The 20,504-nt window shown below is 35.7% G+C and overlaps 1 protein-coding gene across 5 annotated transcripts in view; it reads right to left on the bottom strand.

Moving 5' to 3' along the window:
- Positions 1-20,018, bottom strand: part of LOC110037930 (BAG-associated GRAM protein 1) — a 65,242-nt gene extending 45,224 nt beyond the window's left edge. For 4 of the 5 annotated variants that reach the window (XR_002295379.1, XM_020742681.1, XM_020742673.1 and 1 more), the window contains exons 1-6: positions 19,602-20,018; positions 15,204-15,251; positions 14,921-15,018; positions 4,729-4,804; positions 2,000-2,128; positions 1,873-1,919 (exon numbers count right to left, since the gene is read on the bottom strand). Coding sequence is in view for 4 of the 5 variants with exons in the window: in XM_020742681.1 (XP_020598340.1) it covers positions 1,873-1,919; positions 2,000-2,128; positions 4,729-4,804; positions 14,921-15,018; positions 15,204-15,251; positions 19,602-19,835 (632 nt within the window). In the remaining variant the exon portion in view is untranslated. Of the gene's footprint in view, positions 1-1,872; positions 1,920-1,999; positions 2,129-4,728; positions 4,805-14,920; positions 15,019-15,203; positions 15,271-19,601 lie in introns of all 5 variants that reach the window. The other variant, XM_020742698.1, reaches the window with a different exon arrangement.
- Positions 20,019-20,504: the final 486 nt, after the last annotated feature.

Genomic DNA, 20,504 nt, shown 5'->3' on the forward strand with positions numbered 1-20,504 from the left:
GAAAAGAAAGATCTCTTATCTGAATACCAAAGTTTAAAACCTACATTATCAATCTCCTTAGCCTTTTCTCCCACCCACTTAGTTTCTTGAATACATAAGATATTAATTTTCCTATGAATCATAATATCAACTAATTCCATTAATTTACCATTGAGAGTGTCTATATTCCAAGATCCTATCCTAATATTAGTTTCATTAGTTTCATGGACTAACTTCTTTACCCGCATTCGACCGTAATGTGAGAACTCTTGCTTATTTAACACTACACCCGGGCGCCGGTGTAGCGGCCCTTGCACACTTTTCATTGTATTCAGGCTATACATCACGTCGCTTCCAGGGGACGCCCTAGCACTTACACAATGATCAAAAGGATTCATGTCATGATTTTTTTCGACAAGTTTTACGCTGGCTGTCGACTACCTAACGCAACCCTCCACTTTTCTCATCCGGTCTTGAGACATATTATTAAGAGGGAAGGCGAAGCCTCTTGTGAATAAAGCAATGGGGAGAGATGAAGAGGAGACAGAGCGAGAGATGAAGCAAGGGCAATCCAACCGTGTAAATTTAGGGCCCCGTTTGCTTGGGCTTTCCAAACCAGCTTTGACAAAAACAGCATTTTATAGTTGTTTGGTTCTTGCTTTTTAGTCCCTCGGTCATGAAAGCCGTTTCTCCTCACTTCTTATTCGCGACAGCGAACAACGTGGTGCGTGCCGCGGTTCACAAATAAACAGGTTATACCCTTATCGCTTCGCTTCGCCTCGCTCCACCACGATCATACCCTAGCCGGTCGAGAAGGTCCGCCTAGCCTCGCCTTACCTCACCTCGTCACGCTCCTCCTTGTCTCCCTTTAGCCACAAGTAACATCATCGCCAATCTTCTTCTACATTCTTCTTCGTCATTCTTCTTCTCCTACATTCTTCTTGAAAGGAGTTCTTTATTTGTGGTGGAGGATAAAGAAAACAGAATTTCCCCTTTTAACTTGGATTAACAACTCATTTTACCAGTGCATGATGAGGTGATTCATCATCCATCCTTGTTACCAATGGGATTTATGGATATATCAAAGTCCCATGCTTTAAATCTCTTCTATTTCTTCAAATTTTTTTTTCTTGAAAATAATTTCCTATTTCACCATTTTTCTTTAGATAGTAGAGAAAATTAGTTATATGTTGCGAGCAATTGGGGCATATGAAAAAGGTTCCTTTGCAATTCCACTTATCTATGGAACAAGCTCAAGTTATGATGATTTTTAAGGAAGATTTGCAAACACAACACTCAATTCCTATGTATTTACATATCTAACACCTAAAACTTCAATTTTTTTAAATACTTGTCACCTTGCCTATGATGAGGTTTCTAACAATTAAGAATTTAATAATCTGGCATAAATCCTAAATGATAAGAAAGTGAGAATCAATACACCAATCAATATGTTGAGGACAAGTTCTTGATATCTAATGTGCTGATAAAAAAGATGTTTAGACAAGTAGAATATGAGTGATTTGCTTACAGTACTGGAGGTGGACTGGTTCCTTTACAAATTCTTATAACATCCATGCCATATTCTACAACAACCAGAAAATTAATACGACCATAACACAAGCATTCAAAAAACTCAAAAAGGAATAGATCAGAAAGCATGAAAAAGCTAAGAAACCAAACACTGTGATCTTTCACACCTAATTTTAATCAGCTTATTTTAAATATGCCAATAAAGCCAAAGCAGTTGCATAAGAAATGAGGCTATGGCCCGTGCAATGTACAGAAAGCTTCTTAAGAAAACAAACCAAAAGTGGAAAATTGAAAAGAAACCGAGAAGCAAGACGTGGTATTAGGAAACTAGCATAATGCCAAATAAAAGTAAGAAATAACCTGCCGGAAGTCACTGGAAGTTTCACAGTTTTAGTATGAAGACAAACCTGAAAAAAGTAGCATGCAAACAAATAAATGCCGTTTTCCATTAATCATTGATAAAAAGGATAGCATAATGATACTAAACCTGTCCTGATGTGCTGTCTAATGTGTACCAGATAGCTCCAGTTTGGCCTTCATTTTCAATAGTAATAACAACAGACCCAAGGACTGTGCTTTTCCATATGATGTCCCAGTCATAAATCGTAACACTAATCTGAAAGTGTTGCACAAAAATTATAATAATCACATGAAAGATGTCCAAGTATCTAGTTCTTAGATGCATACAAATAACATGCTGAAACAACATTAGATGTGGAACTGCATAAAGTACGAGAGTATTGTGATTTGGCTTGATTCAGCTTCAAATACCAGGAATCCTTAAAATAAATTACTTCTTACTCCCGAGAACAAAATAAGAAAAGAGAAATGAAAAATAACAGTTTGTGAGCAATAGAAGAAAAATAAGTGGTGGGCCTGAAATCTCATCAAAAAGAACAATCTTCTGAATCAGTAGTAATACTTGAAATAAGGCTAAAGTGTGTAGCATATTATGTCTTCCAAATAAGTATCACAGCTAAATTTCGGAAATGTATTTGATATAATAATCCACTAGGTTTCTACACACCATTGTGTCATAAGAGGCACATATACGCATGATATACTTCGTAGGGATGTGTTCTGGTGTTTTCAGCGAAGAACATAATTCATAAACAAGCAAGGTAAAGCTTGCATGTTTTCTATTAGGACCTGCTGCTGGGCACTACCTAATGAAGGTGGTGCTAAAATGAATGAATGTTGTAGAATGTGGTCCTTAAATTAAGAAGGCTGGTAATTTGTTTGAGGATATACGCAGCTTAGGAATAAATCAGTTGCTTAGATTCTTAGCATGTTGGCATTGTCAAGCCAGCTGAATGGAGGCTATTTCCAGGGCCTTCTGAGGTGACATCTTTATATGCACACCTTCACTTTATCAGATTAGTGAATTGCAATGTGTTTTATGCACTTTGGTGGGCTTTGGTTTGTTTTGTATATCTATTGTATTTGAAGAGCTCAATGGGTTTCTCATATTTCATCAGCATAGATTCTGATGACAGAATCTGTATGAGTCTTTGCATTTCAGGTGGCATTTCTCGAGAATACGGCAGATGCAAGAAGATCAGCAGGTTGTAGACTGGACATTTTAATGGTGCTGGAGCTGTTGTTGGGGTGACTGCATTTGATGAGTGGATGGATCATGGCAATATAATACTTCTTTTTCTTTTCCCTGTGACATTATCTTGGAAAGATGGGGGATTCACAAAGCTTGCTGCTCTCTTATATCAGATGATTATGAAGCACCCTCTTGGTGGTGGCATATTATTCAGTTTGGGGATTGATTTTGTGTCATACTCCTAAGCTCTTAGTGTGTATTGTAACTTAAATTGGATATTACACGGAGGCCTGGTGAGGGCTGAAAATGGAGTATTTCAATTGACTCCCATTGATATCACGATGAAATTGATTGGAGGGCTCAAGCTGGATATTTCTACATCAAATGCATTTGAGGAGTCCTCTTAGGAGTGGCATACTCCCTCAGTTTGGGGTATGATGTTTTGCATCGAAGAGTTCTTGTATCCCTATGTAATTTCTTTCTTGAGCCTTGCTCCCCCTGAGCCTGGGGACCTATCTGTGCTTCTGATGTTCAGAAATGTAATGGTATGGACTGAACCTAAACCCATCGCATTGACAGATTTTGAGAGAAAAAAAAATCATAGTCCAACGTGTGGGTAGTGCATGCACACCCTGAAACTCTGCTATTGCAACAGATGCCACAAATAATTCCACAAATTATACACAATTATTCTAAATATTGGATCCAGTTTTTCTTGATGAAGCTGATTCTGGACAGTGGAAGGTGAAAAAACATTAAGTGATAGTGTGATCATACTCGTCAATGGGCTAGGGTAGTTAGCATGACGATTCAATCATGTTCAGTCTTTAAAAAGAGAATTTAAATTGTTGGAAAACCAAAAAAGCTTAAGAATGGAGAAAAGATGAAAGGGCTCCTAATAGGGAGCGAGCTTAATCTATGTATGGATAAAGAAAGACCAATTATGGTTCTAAAGAGAAGAGCAGTAGCATGCCAATAATTAATTTAAACCAATTTGGTAAAACTATAAATGAAGTTTTCAAGTCCAAAAGGGAAGGAGTGATTAAATAGGGATTTTTTTAGTTAGAATTCTAAAGGTTCTTTATCTAATTTTTTTAAACAAATCCCTAACTTGTATGTATTTTGATGATAAGTTCTGAGGTTTGTATTCAGTAAAATAATAATAATGATAGATGAAAAATTCTTTGTCACTCAATTGCCAGGATGGCCCACCACCTTACCATACAAGTTTCAAGCCAATTTCCAATATTTTCTCAATATTATGAGAGCACAGAAAACTTTCCATTTGTGTCAATAGCAATAAATCCTAAAAAATCATGTATGTCACACAATTACCTAGGCCCATTTTGCATCGAATGAATTGGAACTTTGGATTATAGTCAGAAGATGATAATTGACAGAAAACGGCATTTAAATAAAAGCAAGCAACAACTCCCTATAAGAGAATAAAAGAAATTTTAAAAATAAGTAAATGAAAAAAACAACTCACAATTCATCTGTGAGTGCCAAAGACAGTAGAATTTAATATTAGTATCTCTTCACGGTATTACTTAAAAAATTTGTTTCAAGATCAGCAAAAAAAATGAACCGCTCGAGTTCATGCATGATATCTGTTCAATGCAGTCATTAATATTGAAAAAATGGGGGTGGAAAATAAAGCTAACCTGGGCAGGAAGTGCATCAACAAAAAAATTAAATTCTTCTCCCCACATTGGATTTCTTGAGCCAGGAACCATTGAACTACACAAACATTGAGAAAATTTCAAGACGCAATCAAAGTAGATTTACTGTCATAGTCACACACACACACACACATACATACAAAGCTAAAAAGCAATATCATTCTAAACCTGTAAAAATTCTATTTGCGATGCTATAAACAAATGAAATGTAAGAAAAATAACAACCTAAATGTTCTTTGAGAAATTGAAAAGGAAGTGTTGTTCAAAAAAAGTTTCATGATATAAGGTAACTGCAAGCCCTTCGCTTCAAAGAAATAAAGATGAAAATCCAGCTTGGTCACTAAGTATTCGTTTCACATATTGTGACACAAAAAATATATGTACTAGCATTTGATGGAGCACACCTGTAGAAATAAGTGAAAAACTCCACTGATTTAATTCTCGATTGATTCTCGAGTAAAATTAGGTATAAATAGAAAAGAAAGAGCTCCGCAATCTTCCTATGTACAACAATTAAATACTCGTCTAAATAGGAATGATCAAAGAGGAGAGACAAAAAGGAGTGATCTAAAAATTTGAATTAGATATTTCTTATATTTAATGATACACAAAAATGGAAGCTCCCAAGATAAGTGTTGTCAGCAAACAAAATAAAATCTGCGGATCCCAGCAGCATCAGATACCCCAACACAGGTTGTAGAGTAAAATATCAAACAAAACTGACCTTGTATTATAAAAATATGTGCATCTTCACTAGCCTTAGTAATTAATCAAACTATATACCGTTATTGTTCAATATCATATAAGATTTTTCAATGTTTGCAAGCTTTGTCAGCAATGACTTAACTCTCAAGCCCGTGAGTTATAATCACATAGACTTCTTCAATATCAATATACAAAAAAACATTTAAAATCTAGTTGGTGTAGGAGATAGGTTAGGTTTGTTGCAAGGGGCAAAAGTAAATGAATGGAGTCCTAATTAATAATTGGAGCAAATGCCTTCCGACAATCTAACCCATAAAAGTAGGCAAAGCCAGTGGCCACTAACCATGCTTTTAATTTGTTCACACATCCATCAGATTTGTATTTAATGGAGAAAAAATCAGTTAAAAAAACAGTTAGAATTGGCTGGCCTCTGTCCTTTTGGAAGTTGGGTAAATTCCAATGTGTTATTTCTTTCCAGCTATGATGCACCGACAGGAACACAAAAATAGAAACATGATACAACACAGGCAAGAACACAGGGCATCAATTTTTAAAAGTATAATATACAAATAAGCATGAAACACAACATCATAATATTATATCTTAAAATAAAATAAAATAAAATAACTAATAATTACACAAATTAATAAATATGAGATGATTTTTGAGAATAATAAAATTATTTCAATTACTTAGTGAAATGTCCTTTGATCATAACATTGAAAAATTAAATGAGAGACACTCCACAATACGTACACCAATATCAGATGAAATTTCTTTTAATTTTTAGAAAAATAGAATATTGATGTTCTTACTTCACTACTAAAGTATAGTTATATATGTGTTGAGGTGTTCAACCATAAGCTCAGCAAGTATAGAATGCAATATAACGGAAACGAGGTCATTATTCTTCCCTGAACATAGCTATCATATGCAACGAGAGATCTGGAAAATCTTTATGATCATAGCACAATTGTTTCTATCAAAGTAATAAGGTTATAGTCACCCTAATTCATGAGTATGGGGCCTCCAGAAGCATTTGTCTACTCATCATTTTTAACAGGCAGTATTTATTTTCATCAACTCGCCACCAGCGCTATAACAAAACGTTGCCAAATTTTGAGCAAAAAGAAAAAAGTTTCTAAATTATCATGCTGCCGTTATTTTATCAGCTATTATAAGTACAAAAAGAAAATTGAAGGAAAAATTAACTCATTCTTAGAAAACTTAATGACAATAAAAATGCTAAAATCCTTTCACAAGTTCTATACAATTAGTATCCCCATTGGACTTGCACTTAAATCAAAATAAATATAAGAAATTAGAAAAAAATCAACCTTTTTGAATTAGTTCTTTTTTTTTCCAATTTATGTACATTTCTTTTTTCACTAAATTTAGTATGTACTAAGCCTTTTGAGTGACGCATAATGTTTAGTTGTCTGATTATTTCTATAGATAGCCAAATTATATAATATCAAAACTTAATTCTTAATGAGTTATAAGGAATGCCGGCACCCAACAATTTAGTTTGCATAGGACTTCCGTTTCATTCTTTAAAGAATCAACGCAACCAACTTTGAGAAAGTAATAGTTTAAATGCTTTCAAGTAATCATCATCATGAGTAAATGCTATGTGTTTTTCAAATTTCCACCAATTCCCTGTATCACATCCTCTATCACCATCTCTATTTTATCTCTATAATTAAAAAAAGTGCAGTTCCAAGACTTTTTGGTCCAGAAATAATATCATGTTGAGAATGAATGTAATAGGTTCCTTGAAAGGATTTAATAGTCATATCCTGAGACTAGTACGAAGGATCTGACAGTGTCCATCAGGGAACCAAAGAGCTATTAAGTATAGGAATATAGCTCTTGTTTGGGACCTCTTTCTATTTTTTATTCTTACTTTTGTTTTTTGTCTGTTTTCTATTTTTATAAAATGTGTTTGATAATGTTTTGATTTATATGATTTTAAAAACTAAAAAATATAAAATATGTTTGGTTGGGTATTTTCTAATTTTTTTTAAAAAAAAATTATATTTTTTTAAAAACTTAAGTAGACTTATTATTAAAATTTTATAATTATTAACTTATTTAATTAAATTATTATTTGAATTTAAATAATTAATTAGTATAATTATTAAATTAATTAGGTTAATTAATTAAATTATTAACTAATAAATTTTACAATTATTAAGTTAATTAATTTAATTTTATAGGTATTAATTTAAATTAAATAATTAATAGGTTTATAATTATCAAGTTAATTAATTAAATTATTATTAATTAAAATTTATGATTATTAAGGTAATTAATTAAATTATTATTAATTAAAATTTATGATTATTAAGTTAATTAATTAAATTTTATGATCATCAAGTTAATTAATTAAATTATTAATATTTTACTTGAATTATGATGGGTTTAATTGATTAATAATTAAATTAACTAAATAGATTTATTATTAAAATTTTACAATTACTAAGTGAACTTAAACTTGGTTTGTGTTCAACTCATTCAAAATTGGCTCGTGTTTGAAATTGCTCGTGCACTTTGTGTTCATGTTCGACCCGATTTATATTCGTTGGATTCAAACCTGCACCAATATGTGCAATCAAACGAGCAGAACGACAAGATCACAATGATTTAAATTTTGATACAAATATCTATAATATATTATTATATAAATAATATATATATAATTTCTTTATTTCGAGCCAAAATAAGTCGACACAATAGAACAAAGAGTTATTCGTGTTCGTCTTGTTTATATTCGAGCTTAAAAAATGTTCATGCTCGGATCATTTATTTAGCAAACAATTACATGAGCTATTTAACGAACTGAATACCAGTTGTTTGTGAACAACAAGCTTTTTTGACCGCCCTATTTTTTTCCCTTCTATAATTATATCCAAAGGCGGGCGTTGCTCTAGCTATAGCTCATCTGAGGTAGTGATCATCTTCCAAGGGATCGAATGGTGCTTTGGTTGTAGCCCGCTCGAAAGGAGGTAGTTATCCTCGACGTCCTTCGCTACCGCATTCCCCTCTTCCCTCTGCAGTCGCCCAGGGCAATATTATGATAGTTGTTTTCTGCAGTTTCCAGTCACGGTCGTCACCTTCCCCTCCCTCCACTTCACTACCACAGCAAATCCAATAAAACTCACATTGCTGTCGCCGCTAACCAGTTATCCCATGTCACTGTCAAAACTGCTTCACCATGTTGTTTCCTGCAACCACCAGCCTTCCAACCGCCTCCTCGTCCCCTTCCCACATTGTTGTCACCCTAACCATCCCTTTCTAGTCTTGTTCCAATTGTTTCAGCCTTCCCACTTTGTTATTGGCGCACAGGACAGGCAGGAAACACCGCCTCTCGATTGTTCCATGACTAACCACTCCAACTTTGTGATACCACCAACCAAGACAGCAATCATACTTGTTGCCTCTGGAGTCACACACACACACCCCTAAACCATCATGTACCGTTGTCGTCACATCCTTCTGACATCTGAATCCACTTAGCCGATCTCCACCACCCCTTGATCAAACCCTAATTGAGTTTGTGTATTGTGTCGAAGCTGTTTTTCCTTTCGTGTTTGGTTATAATCGTATGTTTGTTTCCAGTAATAATATTTATTTTCCTATTATTGTTCGAATTAACTCCAATATCAATTAGTATCAAATTCAGTCTAACCCTAATCTTACTTATCCTAGAATTTCTAGCATCCCCCATTCAGTCACTCCCCTACACCTTCCACCTACATATACCCCAAACCCCAACCAGGCCACCATCGATCTAATCAGGAACCTACCATGGACGACATACAATGACTACTTCGCCAAGTGTTACATCAACTCGATGCCATTGAAGAAAGAACCTAGGGCGGGATCATTGCCGACCTTAATAGTGAAATTTTTGAAGGAGAGAAGCACATGAATACCTTTCGTAGGGATGAATCCAGAGGAGAAGAAGACAAGTCACAATGCTTTGGGGTATAGTATCAACGGAAATCTAGAGCTCAAGTGTCTATTAGAAGATACAAAGAAGAGGTGTCTGCTGAAATATATAGAGATGTGAAGTTTGTTTGAGGATACATAGATGGATTGTCTGCTAGAAGATACAGCAATGACGTGTCTATTGGAGGATACAGAGATTTGGGAATGAAATTGGACCTACCTGACTTCGAGGGGAGAATGAATCAAGATGACTTCCATGATATAAGAAGGTGTCTGCTGATATAAGATTGAAGCTCGCCGCCATCAAGCTGAATAAGAATGTTTCTTTGTGATAGGATAATCTAAAGAAAGAGAGACAGAGAAAAGGATGGGACAAAACCACTTATTGGGAGAAGAAGAAAGGGAAGATGCGGTGACAATACCTATCCCGCACTGTCGCTAGGATAATTTCTTAAAGCTCCACTACCTGCAGCAAAAGAAGCTATTAATGGAAGAGTACACTGCAAAATTTATGCAGCTTAAATTGAAGTGTAAGCCGAAGGAGACAAAGGAGCACATCATAATCAAGAAGTTGGGAGGTCTGAAACACGCAATCAGTAATGTGGTCCAGTTACAACCCTATTGGACACTGAGGGATATTGAGACTTTAGCACTGAAAATGGAGAGACATCAGAAGCTGAGCAGACAAACACCACCAAACAAACAACCACCCACAATTGGAGACCTTAAAAGGACCACATCTCACGGAATGGAGCAGACAAAGCAACTCCCAAGTAAGAAGAAACCTGAGAAGAGTAGCACACCAACTACAACCCCAATTAAAAAATGTTCTAGGTGTCATAGTTTTGGACACATTGCTTTCGGTTGCCCGACATGCCGAGTTGTTACCTTCACCGATCATGGGAGCAGTGGAAACGATTAAAAAGCTTAGTGAGGTCCGTAAAGCAAGAACCATACCAGCTCATTGCTTTCGTTATATTGTGCATTATTGTTGGCCCGCTTGTAACACCAAGGTGCACAATAGAGCCTACAACACTCCAAATATTATTGCTTCCATAATTCTCAAAGTACTCACGAAGACCCAACTGCATCTATCCTGTGAGCAATGAGATGCTAGCCAACATACCAGTTCGGTTCCTTATTTTGGCATCCTCCCCTCCTTAAATGGATTAAGGTGAGTGACGATGGGGCCTTTCTACCCTCTGGGATTGCCGCCACGGGAGCCATTTTTCATAATGAGCAAGTGGTCGGTATCATTGCAACTAGACAACAATTCCAACACTAAGATAGCGGCCAAGTTGAGCTTCAAGCCATCCAATCCATCCAGCATGTGTGTCTTCCTTGCATGTTCAAATGTAAAGACCTCATTATTGAAGGTGACAATGTTAATGTCATCCACTTTTTGAGGTCGACTATAAAAAAAGAGATCTAACAGAAAGAACCACAACATGCCTCGGTTTTGGGTTCTCACCTTGTTCAAACAAGTCATTTGTTGTCATACTTCTAGAGAACGTAACAGGGCAACTCATTTTTGTGTGAATTTTGCCCTTCATGAATCTTTTTTTTTTATGCATGTAGACGAGAGGGAGGTTTCTTTTTTTGTAAATGATATGGCTCATTTTTTATGATAGATACACATGCATAAATTTGGTACATTTTCTGTTATTTTAATGCAAAAAGCAATATTCAAGTAGGAAGTTAGTGACAAAGAAGCAGCTAAAGTAAAGGGTGAGGAGAATCAGCTTCCACTAGATAAGGGTGAGATGTTTGTGGATCAACGAGTCCTCCAGTTTGAGGCACCGAGGGAGCAACAGTCCTTTCGTCATCATATATTATATAATCGTTGGACTGTGAAGAGAAAAGTATGCGGCATCATCAACAATAGAGGTAGTAGTAAAAGTGTAACATCAATATTGATGATAGACCAGTTGAGCATCATGAATCAGAGACATCCCCAACCATAAATGATCAAGAATAACAGTAGAATCAACACTGACAAGCGGTGTGTCGTAGAGTTCTCGATTAGGAACCAGCTGCAGGATCAGATATGTTGTAATGTGATGCCGACGAATGTTTATTACCTTTTGTTGGGGAAGCCATGAGAGTTTGAACGATGGACTCAGCATGACAAGTTCAGGAACATCTACTCCTTCACCAAAAATGGTAAGCACATAGCCTTTTATCTTATGCGGAGTCTGAGATAATAATTGCTATTTCGCCTTTGCCAACAAAGAAGTGTCACCATGATCATTTTTGAGATTACAGAGGATGGTGAGATAGAAGAGCTAGTTTCAGACAAGGGGAGCCATTACAGGGAGCATTTTAGAACATCATTTTCGATAGCTTGCAGCCATGGCCATCATAAGTTGAGAAGGTTCAGTTTGTTCTCGCTTCAAATTAGGTTGAGCCAGCATAGAATTACTTTTTAAAGATCAGAAACATATACATGATACGCAGGCCTAGTTCAATTAAGAATATACCCCTACAAGAATGGACCGATATGGATAGCTACTCGCAAGTGGAGAAACTCCTCAGATGATTTGGGAGACAGTGCATTTAACAGTAAGGTCCAGGTGCTTCTAAGGCCACAATAAAAAATCCCTCAACCTCGAGAGGTTACAACAGTTTCATCACCTTCAAAGTGCCGTCAGAAGCTTTGACAAATAAGGTCCAAGCTCCTCCAATCTCGAGAGATTGATGAGGTGCATCTTTGCCCTCAGACGAGGTAGATGCCACGATATTTCCACAAAACAATTCAATCCAGACAAAGAAGGGAACGACCGATCCTTCCACAAATGAGTTTCCCTCCTATTTGTAGTGAGGCGCACTCCTTTTTACCCTAGTTCTATATTTATGTTATTTGTTCGTGTTTAGGCCTGCTTTTTGCTTATGAATTTTGTTGGACAGTCTTCGGCGTTCTCTTTCACCCTTCTAGGGCTGTATCCAAAGGCGGGTGGTGCTCCGATTGTAGCTCGTCCGAGGTGGTGATCATCTGTCACGGAAGCAAAAGGTGCTCTGATTGTAACTCACTCTCGAAGAGGTAGTTATTCTCAACTCCTTCCCTCCTTCGCTGCTGCAACTCCCCTCTCCTCGCTACAACCGCCCATGGCAACATTACAATTGTTATTTTCTATAGTTCCAATTGCCACTATCACCTTCCCCTCGCTCTACTTCGCTGCAACAGTAGAATTAAACAAACCACATCGATGTCGCCACTGCCAAGCCATCATGTACCACTGTCGCCACCCAAGAACCCCTTCGCCATATTATTTTCTGCAGCCAAGAACCTCCCAGCCCACTCCCCTTCCCCTGCCACCCAAACCATCCCTTTACAGTCCTATTCCCGCTATTCCATCCCTCCCACTTTGCCACCGAAACATAGAACAACTAGGAAACACCACCTCTCAGCTGTATCCTAACTAAGCACTCCAACTTTATGCTGCCACCAACCAGGACAACAATCATACTTGTTGCCCGCATGATGCAACCATCCTGTACCACCACGTCTTTCTGTCATTCCAATCCACCTAGCCGATCTCCATCACCCCTGAATCAACTCCTAGTCGAGTTTTTGTGTTTTGTTTGTATTGTTTTTCCTTTCAAATGTGTTTGGTTGTAATCTCATATTTATTCAGTAATAATATTTTCTATTGTTCTTTAACTCCGGTATCACAAATAGGGTTGAATGAATTGAAAAATGATGAAGAACCTATGCACTATAGGCTTTTCTAGTTTAACATTTTACCTCAAGAATCAGTCAATAAACACTCATTCATCATACAATTTAAAATAAAAAGAGAGTCCATCTTTCCCTAATTACTCGAAATTGTTTCCTTTTTCTGTGAGGATCTTATGAGTCAAGCTGATATAGAAAGCATGCAATGAAAAAAAATAGTGAAATGTTAATAGCAACTGAAACTTTGTCTAAACATACATCCATCAACGTATACTACAGAAATATAGAAGTCAATAATAAAAAAATAAATATTCTATAAAATATGGTATATATATATATATATATATATATATATATATATGATCACCAAGAACCAAGTTCTTTGAAGCAAAAAAGTGCATGCGGAAGCCCAACATTCAAAGTCAACGATCCGAATCTAAAAAGTAAAATCTGACAATGCCAACCAACATTACAGCCATACATGTGATTAATCTAGCAAAATGTGTTGAAAGTCCCCACTCTATTGTTTGAGTGTTGTCCCTAGCAAACTTCTTGACACAAATTATTTTAAAGTTGGAAACTTACTGCTTTTCCGAAAAACTAAGATTGAAAACTCTATCCTTTCTAGAATTCCACTATTTTTGTTTAAAATAAGCAATATTAGGCTAGCTCTTGGAGACTAGGGGGAATTTCTCATTATAGAATTTTCTTAAAAATAAATACGATACTGAGGAATGTAAAGGAATTTGAACGAATGAATAGTGAAATAAAATTATATTTTCTCTTAATTCTTCTGTTTTTGGATGAAAATTATTATAAGTTTGGGAGATGATTCCTCTTTAATCTACGTTGACATGGGCCTTCCAAATAATAATTTCAAACCTCAGTTTTTATCTTTTTCTAAAAATTTGATGCATATTGATTTCCGTTTTTTTTTGTGTGAATTTCATTCACGGCAGAAGTAAAACAGTTCTTAGAATCCTGATGGAATTGTATCAATTTTTGTTGGATTTTAAATTACTGCATAGAGAATAAACTATGTTGACAGTTTTATAGCAAAACAGATTGGTGATTGCCTTAGTTAATAGTTAGGAATTTGTTGTAATATTTTGTGTTCTTCTTTACACATTTTATTCCAGGTTTGTAATAGTAAACCACGTACATTAAGGCATACATCAAATTGCCATCATATCTGATGGATGCATTACCATGTCATCTGAAAGTGTAAGATACTAATTGGGTCGATCAAAAAATTTATAAAATACGCAATTTAAACAAAACCACAAGTTATGGGTCTAAACAAACACACATTAACTACCATGTGGATAAAAATTACATGCCAACATTCAATAAGAGGCATAACCTACAGGCATTTTCGCAATGGGTCAATTTTAGAATAGTTCTTTAAGTATTAACATTAATCTGATATTAGAATTGCTTAAAAGTGCTAAATATCTAAGCTAGTGAGCCGTCCTCAATTATTTTGGTAAATATTAAACCAAAATCTATATGGGTTGACGTAAAAAATAAACTTAAAGAGTAATGTACATCATTTGGTGAAGATATAATGGGATGAACAATTTAAGCATTGTAAGGTGGATATGAGGTGTGAGAATATTATGATAGCTTATGAGTATTGTAGATCACAGGTAATTTTCACAAGTTTCAATTTTTTTCCTAGAAAATGAAAATGTGAGCATGCCAAAGAATTGAGAGTCCAATTCAAGATTGGAAGCAAGAAAAAAAAAATACCAACCACAAATAAATTAACATGCCAATTAATTTTTTTTCAAGCTAAACAAGGCAAATGCTAAAACAATGAAAAGTTGTGATAGTAACCTAAATCGCTTTTGATCGCCACATGTAATTATTGCATAAGGGTCAGATGTGCCGTTCAAGTTTGCACCAATTAAGTTCTTGGCAGCTAGAAGTTCCAGCTGAAATAGTACCAAAAAATGGTTCACTAAGCAAATCAAAGAAACGATCTGAAAAAGGATAACTTTAGGCCTCAGTCCAGTAGATGGTTCTCTTCTCATTCAATGAGAGAACTCTTTCCTACCCAGAAAATGAGAGAAAATCTACAGACTACTTAGAGAGGAAAGTATAGAACCAAAAAAAATACCTTAATAACGTAGGAACCAACTTGAAAATCCCCTTTCAACTGGTTCATCTACAAAATAAGGGGACAACTGCATGTCAAACAAATTGAAGAATTATTTCAAGAAACAAATAAGAAGCTGAAACAAAATTTAAGTGTAGAAAAAAGATATAAGACTGCAACAATTTATGTGGCAAATTGCTAAAAATAATTTATGTGATTTAAAGGATTTGAAGTAGTTCAAGATGAATAAGTTGCCTCGGTTAAGCATAAAGCATCTAAATATCTGTCAGATATCCATCAATTATACAATATAGCACCATTCATTATTAGCTGCCGTTATAGAGGGCAATAACCTCCTTATTATTTCTCAAAATCTTAGCGTGATGATTAGGATCAAAAAAAGGATAGATAGAGGGGAAGGTTCGTATCCATGGGTGGCTTTATGGCAAAGGTCAAGGCAGAAAAGACCAAAATTTTAACATTTAACAAAGTCAAGTCACATTTCTTTAATCTAATAAAATACTAACCGATTCATTCCATATGCATTTATCATTATACCAAAGCCATGACAACTTCGTTAAAATGTAAGATTATACATCATAAGAGCTTATAATATGAAAATATTTATCTACATGTAAAAATGTTATCAAGGTACATGTGCTTACATCAAAAAATTATAATAACAAGTCCCTGCAAACTTGTGTTCATTGCAAGCTACATGCTTTATATGAGCATGTTTATTAGTGTAAAAATTGAAGTGAAATGAACTGTCAATTTAAATAAAAGAAATCCAACATTTAGTTTAACTAGAGGAAGATTAGGGTGGTACCTTTGGTTGGTTCTTGTTACCACTAATCTCATTTTTTCTTAAGTGAGACATGAAAATTCCTTTCATCAAATATTCAAAAATATACAGAGTCACAAGTGCATTTGTTTGAATTTAAGTTATTTTAAGAGAATCAATCAGAAGGTTAAGGAACTCATCCAATTACTTTAATCTGCTATTTCCTCAACACCAACAATTTTATGTACGTGTAGCTCAAACAGATCTACAATTACTTTCAACAAACACAAAAACTCACCAATGGATATTTAGTTTCTGAACTTCTTAAGCTTAATGTTAACAAAGTTGGGACAAAACAATTGATCAATACTAGAAACTCCTCTTCATGGCAAAGTCCCCAGCCACAAGAAAGATGGGAAAACTCAACTATTATTTACTAAGAACCAAGCGTGAGTTGACAAAAAATAATAAAATATTGAACTGCTCAATGGAATCATACTTTAGCTACTTCATGAAATGGTTATAATTGAGTTGTTGAAATAGGTGTACTTAAGCCGGTCACATATCAAAACATAAATGCTCACAAAGGCTTCCATAGAATTAAGCCACTAACAAATTTAGCTTACTAGCATTTACTTATTAAGGCAATAAATTTCTTCTAGGTTTAGAATTTATATTCTTCGAACAAAATGCATGCACCATGTTAACTTTATACACTAAATTGAAATTTTAATTATGCTATTTTTTTGATAAATTTATGGTTTTTTATCTTGCGCTAATAAGGTTGTGATATATTAAATGTTAATGATATTGGTAATGATTTCATATAGTGGGGATCAGGTATTACTTATTTTAGGCTATGCCTTATTTACTACACCGCAATTCAACCGATAAGTCTTGCATTCGTGTATCCACTTGTAGTTTATAGTCCCTCAAAAATAAATGGTACCCATTATAACTAAAACTTTAATTAAGTATCATTTAGAAGTTTCTCACAGCCACTCTTATAAACATGACTTTATTATGGAGCACACGCATATTCTGAAGATTTTTTCATATTAAATTTTAAGCATGTGACCAATTATTTTTAACATGTTATATATATGTGCATGTGCGCGAGAGAAAGGAGAAAGAAAAATTGATTAATCTAACATCTTGTATCTCTCTCTCTCTCTATCTATCTATCTATCTATCTATCTTTCCCTACAACTGTATCAAGGATATTAGAGTCAAAAATCATGCTCATCTATCATCATCTTGTACGCCTCATCTTCATCATCGAACAAACAAGTTTCACAACAAACCCAATCCATCTATTGTTCCATAGTGACTACAGCATTTTATGTGATCCCACCATGTTGCCTCACCATAAATTCATCCACACCTTCCCTCACACTTTAACTCATGTGAACTTTGACTAACTAAGACTTTGTAAGACCTCATCCAAGCCATGCCTTTGTTGCTACCTGCTACATATGTTGCAAGCGTTAATCGCCACATAGTGCCTACAACCCACTCGTGTGTGCAACCATCCCTATGCACCCACTTATACCCTCCATTGTGCACCAACCCTAGACAGGCTGCATTGCATCCCATAAAACCTCACACACACCCATTTTGGGCTACTGCAACCCAATATCGACCTCCCACAAGATCGATGTGCATAAATGATCTTACCAAAGATTAATGATACACCTTTGTCTTAAGAGCCTATAACCACTATTGCTGCTCCACAACCTCTACAACTCAAGGTATAGATTGTTTCTCAACTATCATAACATCCTATGTCATTGGCCAACTTTGATTTTCCTTTGTTTCCACTATCAAATGTCATATTTGTGTCCATAAGCTATGGAATAATGCCAACTTTATACCATCACCAATGTCACAACCATATTTTCATAGGATATTTTCCCATGTTATTAATGTGGTTGATAATGTACATTGACATTCATATCCAAAATCTCCAAATTCTTCATAAATCGTTTAGTCAAATACAACCATGCTAGTCCTTATAGATGGTTCATAATGCATGCATATTATAGAGTAATAATTATGCAAGAATCAAGTTCGTCTCCGTCGCCACCTTGTTCACCTTTCAAATCTCCAAAATAATTTATTTTTTCAAGGTGAAATGAAGTGAGACACTCATGGTCATCATAGTATTTTTCATATTAGGAGCCCTGGTCTATCTATATAATGAGATATAGGGTATGTTGGGGCAGCTTCAGCTTATCAATAAGCTGCTGCTATTTAGCTGCCCCTGAAAACTACTGCGGGGAAGCTAACTTACTGTTTTTTTTTACGGTTTGAAAACAACTATGCAGCAGTTGTATATGGACAAATGACAATTTTGCCCCTATATAGTATTGATGTTTGTAACAAAACTGTTCTAGTCATATATTTAATACTTCATAAGCAAAAATTCACTTTAAAACGGTACAAAAATCTAGATAAACACCTCACGTAACAGTGAATATCAAGTATGCTACAACTAACTCACTCAAACATATCTAACATCTAATTGTTGATTACATCCCCAAGCCATATCCTCAAAAATTTCTTTTTCTTTCATATAATTTACCAAACAAAAAATTTAGCCACCAAGAACTCACTCAAACATCAAGCATTCACATCCATACCACCAAACAATATTTACAAATGTAACATCAAAAATCTAAAGAGCAAACATTCGCATGGATACTTGCACTCAAAGAATGGTTCCTGAAATTTCTATTTCTAAAAAAGTGCTTACCGCTATGGAACAGAGAAGAAAGAAGAGGAAGAGGGACCATGTAGCGTTAGAAACGCAGGAGAGGAGGAGGAAGAGGAGTAAGAGATTGCAGCTTCGTAGAGGAGTTCGGCACTAGGATTAGGGTGGACGAATCTCGAAGGAAAGGAGGGCACAGCCGTAAAAAACAAAATGAAACACGTGTCACGGGGTCGAACCTGCGGCCTGCATTTTATGATAAACGTGTCGCACCACTAGCCTACAGCCACCCCAAACAGTGAGAACTCGCAGCAGCGGGCCACGCCGCTGGCCTACCGCCACCCCGAACTGGGCCATAGTCTTGTATTGAAGGAAATTGATTGATTTTTTGAATGAAATATAAATTGCTATTTAAGTCATGTATATTATGTGTGTTTCTCTCACCCTCTCTTCTCCTTCCACTCAATTTTCCACATGACGTTACGTTGAATGCTATACTTCTGTAATCCATTTTAAAAGTTAGTACATCAAACTCAGAATTTGTATGGTTATTTAATATTTCTTTATGATGATTTAGTAAAATTAGATCAAATTACTCATCAAACTGCATATATGCAGATGTCTGAGCATATAATTAGAAGAACCGAATAAACCCCAAAACCCATGGTACATGTGCATAAAGATTGTCAAACAAAATGCCCGTGCATCCAGGTTATAATACCATCATAAACAATAAACAAACAAAATTTGGCACATGCATGCCAAATCAAAGCAATTTTCCAAGTAAAACCCCCCACAGTTTCTTGACCGAAACCCATATCCAACCACAACCCCATGCCCATCTCTCCTCAACAGAAACTCTCGGCTAAGAAATAAAAAATGAATTCAATAACATCCAAGAAAGGAATAAATTTCAACATCTGACCTTCTCCTTGTCATCACACTCCCTGAGGAGCGGGTCCTTGGCAATCAGCGCCTCATCTCCGCCGGAAATCCTGTCGTCATCCTTTCCAATCCCTTCACCACTACCAACACAAAAACCAACCCTTGATATCCTCTCGAACAATGAGTATACAGCGATCACCAAAAGCGCGGCAGCGAAGGTGACCTCAATCTCCCACCACGACGGGAGGAACACCTCTAGCGAGATTACCGCCATGCCGGACCACGACGGCTGTGCCGACTACAGTTTTCAGGAGGCGGAAGGCTAGTTTTTCTCGCCCGCGCCGGGCACACCGGAACGAAAAGCCATGAAAGCAACCGGTTTCAGAGAAGGGGGCGAGGGGAGGGAAAGGGGCAGAGAGAGATTGGGTCAACCAAACTAGTTAGTTGGAGGGAGACGGCAAATTGCAGTGGAAATAAAAGAAAGTAGGCTTTTGGTCTTTATTTGGAAACTGTTTAAGGACCCACGAACTCACGAGGAAATAGTTGTTATGAAATTAACTAAATAATAAGAAATAAAAAACACTCCATCCGGCACAATACTTTCATTTATAATTTTTAAATTAATGTTTTGGTTTGGGTTAAATAACTTTTTAAATATATATTATAATATCTAAACTTAATATATATTCATATTATTTTGTATAATTTTAAATAAACTCTAATACGTCAGTTTGGTTTCTTCTGTGCAATTAACGAGATGAGAGTAACTTCCTCCACGAATTTAGGGTTTCATGTGTTATAAAGCAAAATGTTTGTACGTAAGTCACATTGGCCTAGCAGTTGAACTTTTTATCTTTTAACCAAGAGGTCTTATATTCAAGATTTTGTATATGCGGTGTACGTGTTTGCATGTGTGTATAGAAGAAAAAAATGGTTGCACAGA

The sequence above is a fragment of the Phalaenopsis equestris genome, unplaced genomic scaffold, assembly GCF_001263595.1.
Source record: "Phalaenopsis equestris unplaced genomic scaffold, ASM126359v1 Scaffold000002, whole genome shotgun sequence".
NCBI lineage: Eukaryota > Viridiplantae > Streptophyta > Magnoliopsida > Asparagales > Orchidaceae > Phalaenopsis > Phalaenopsis equestris.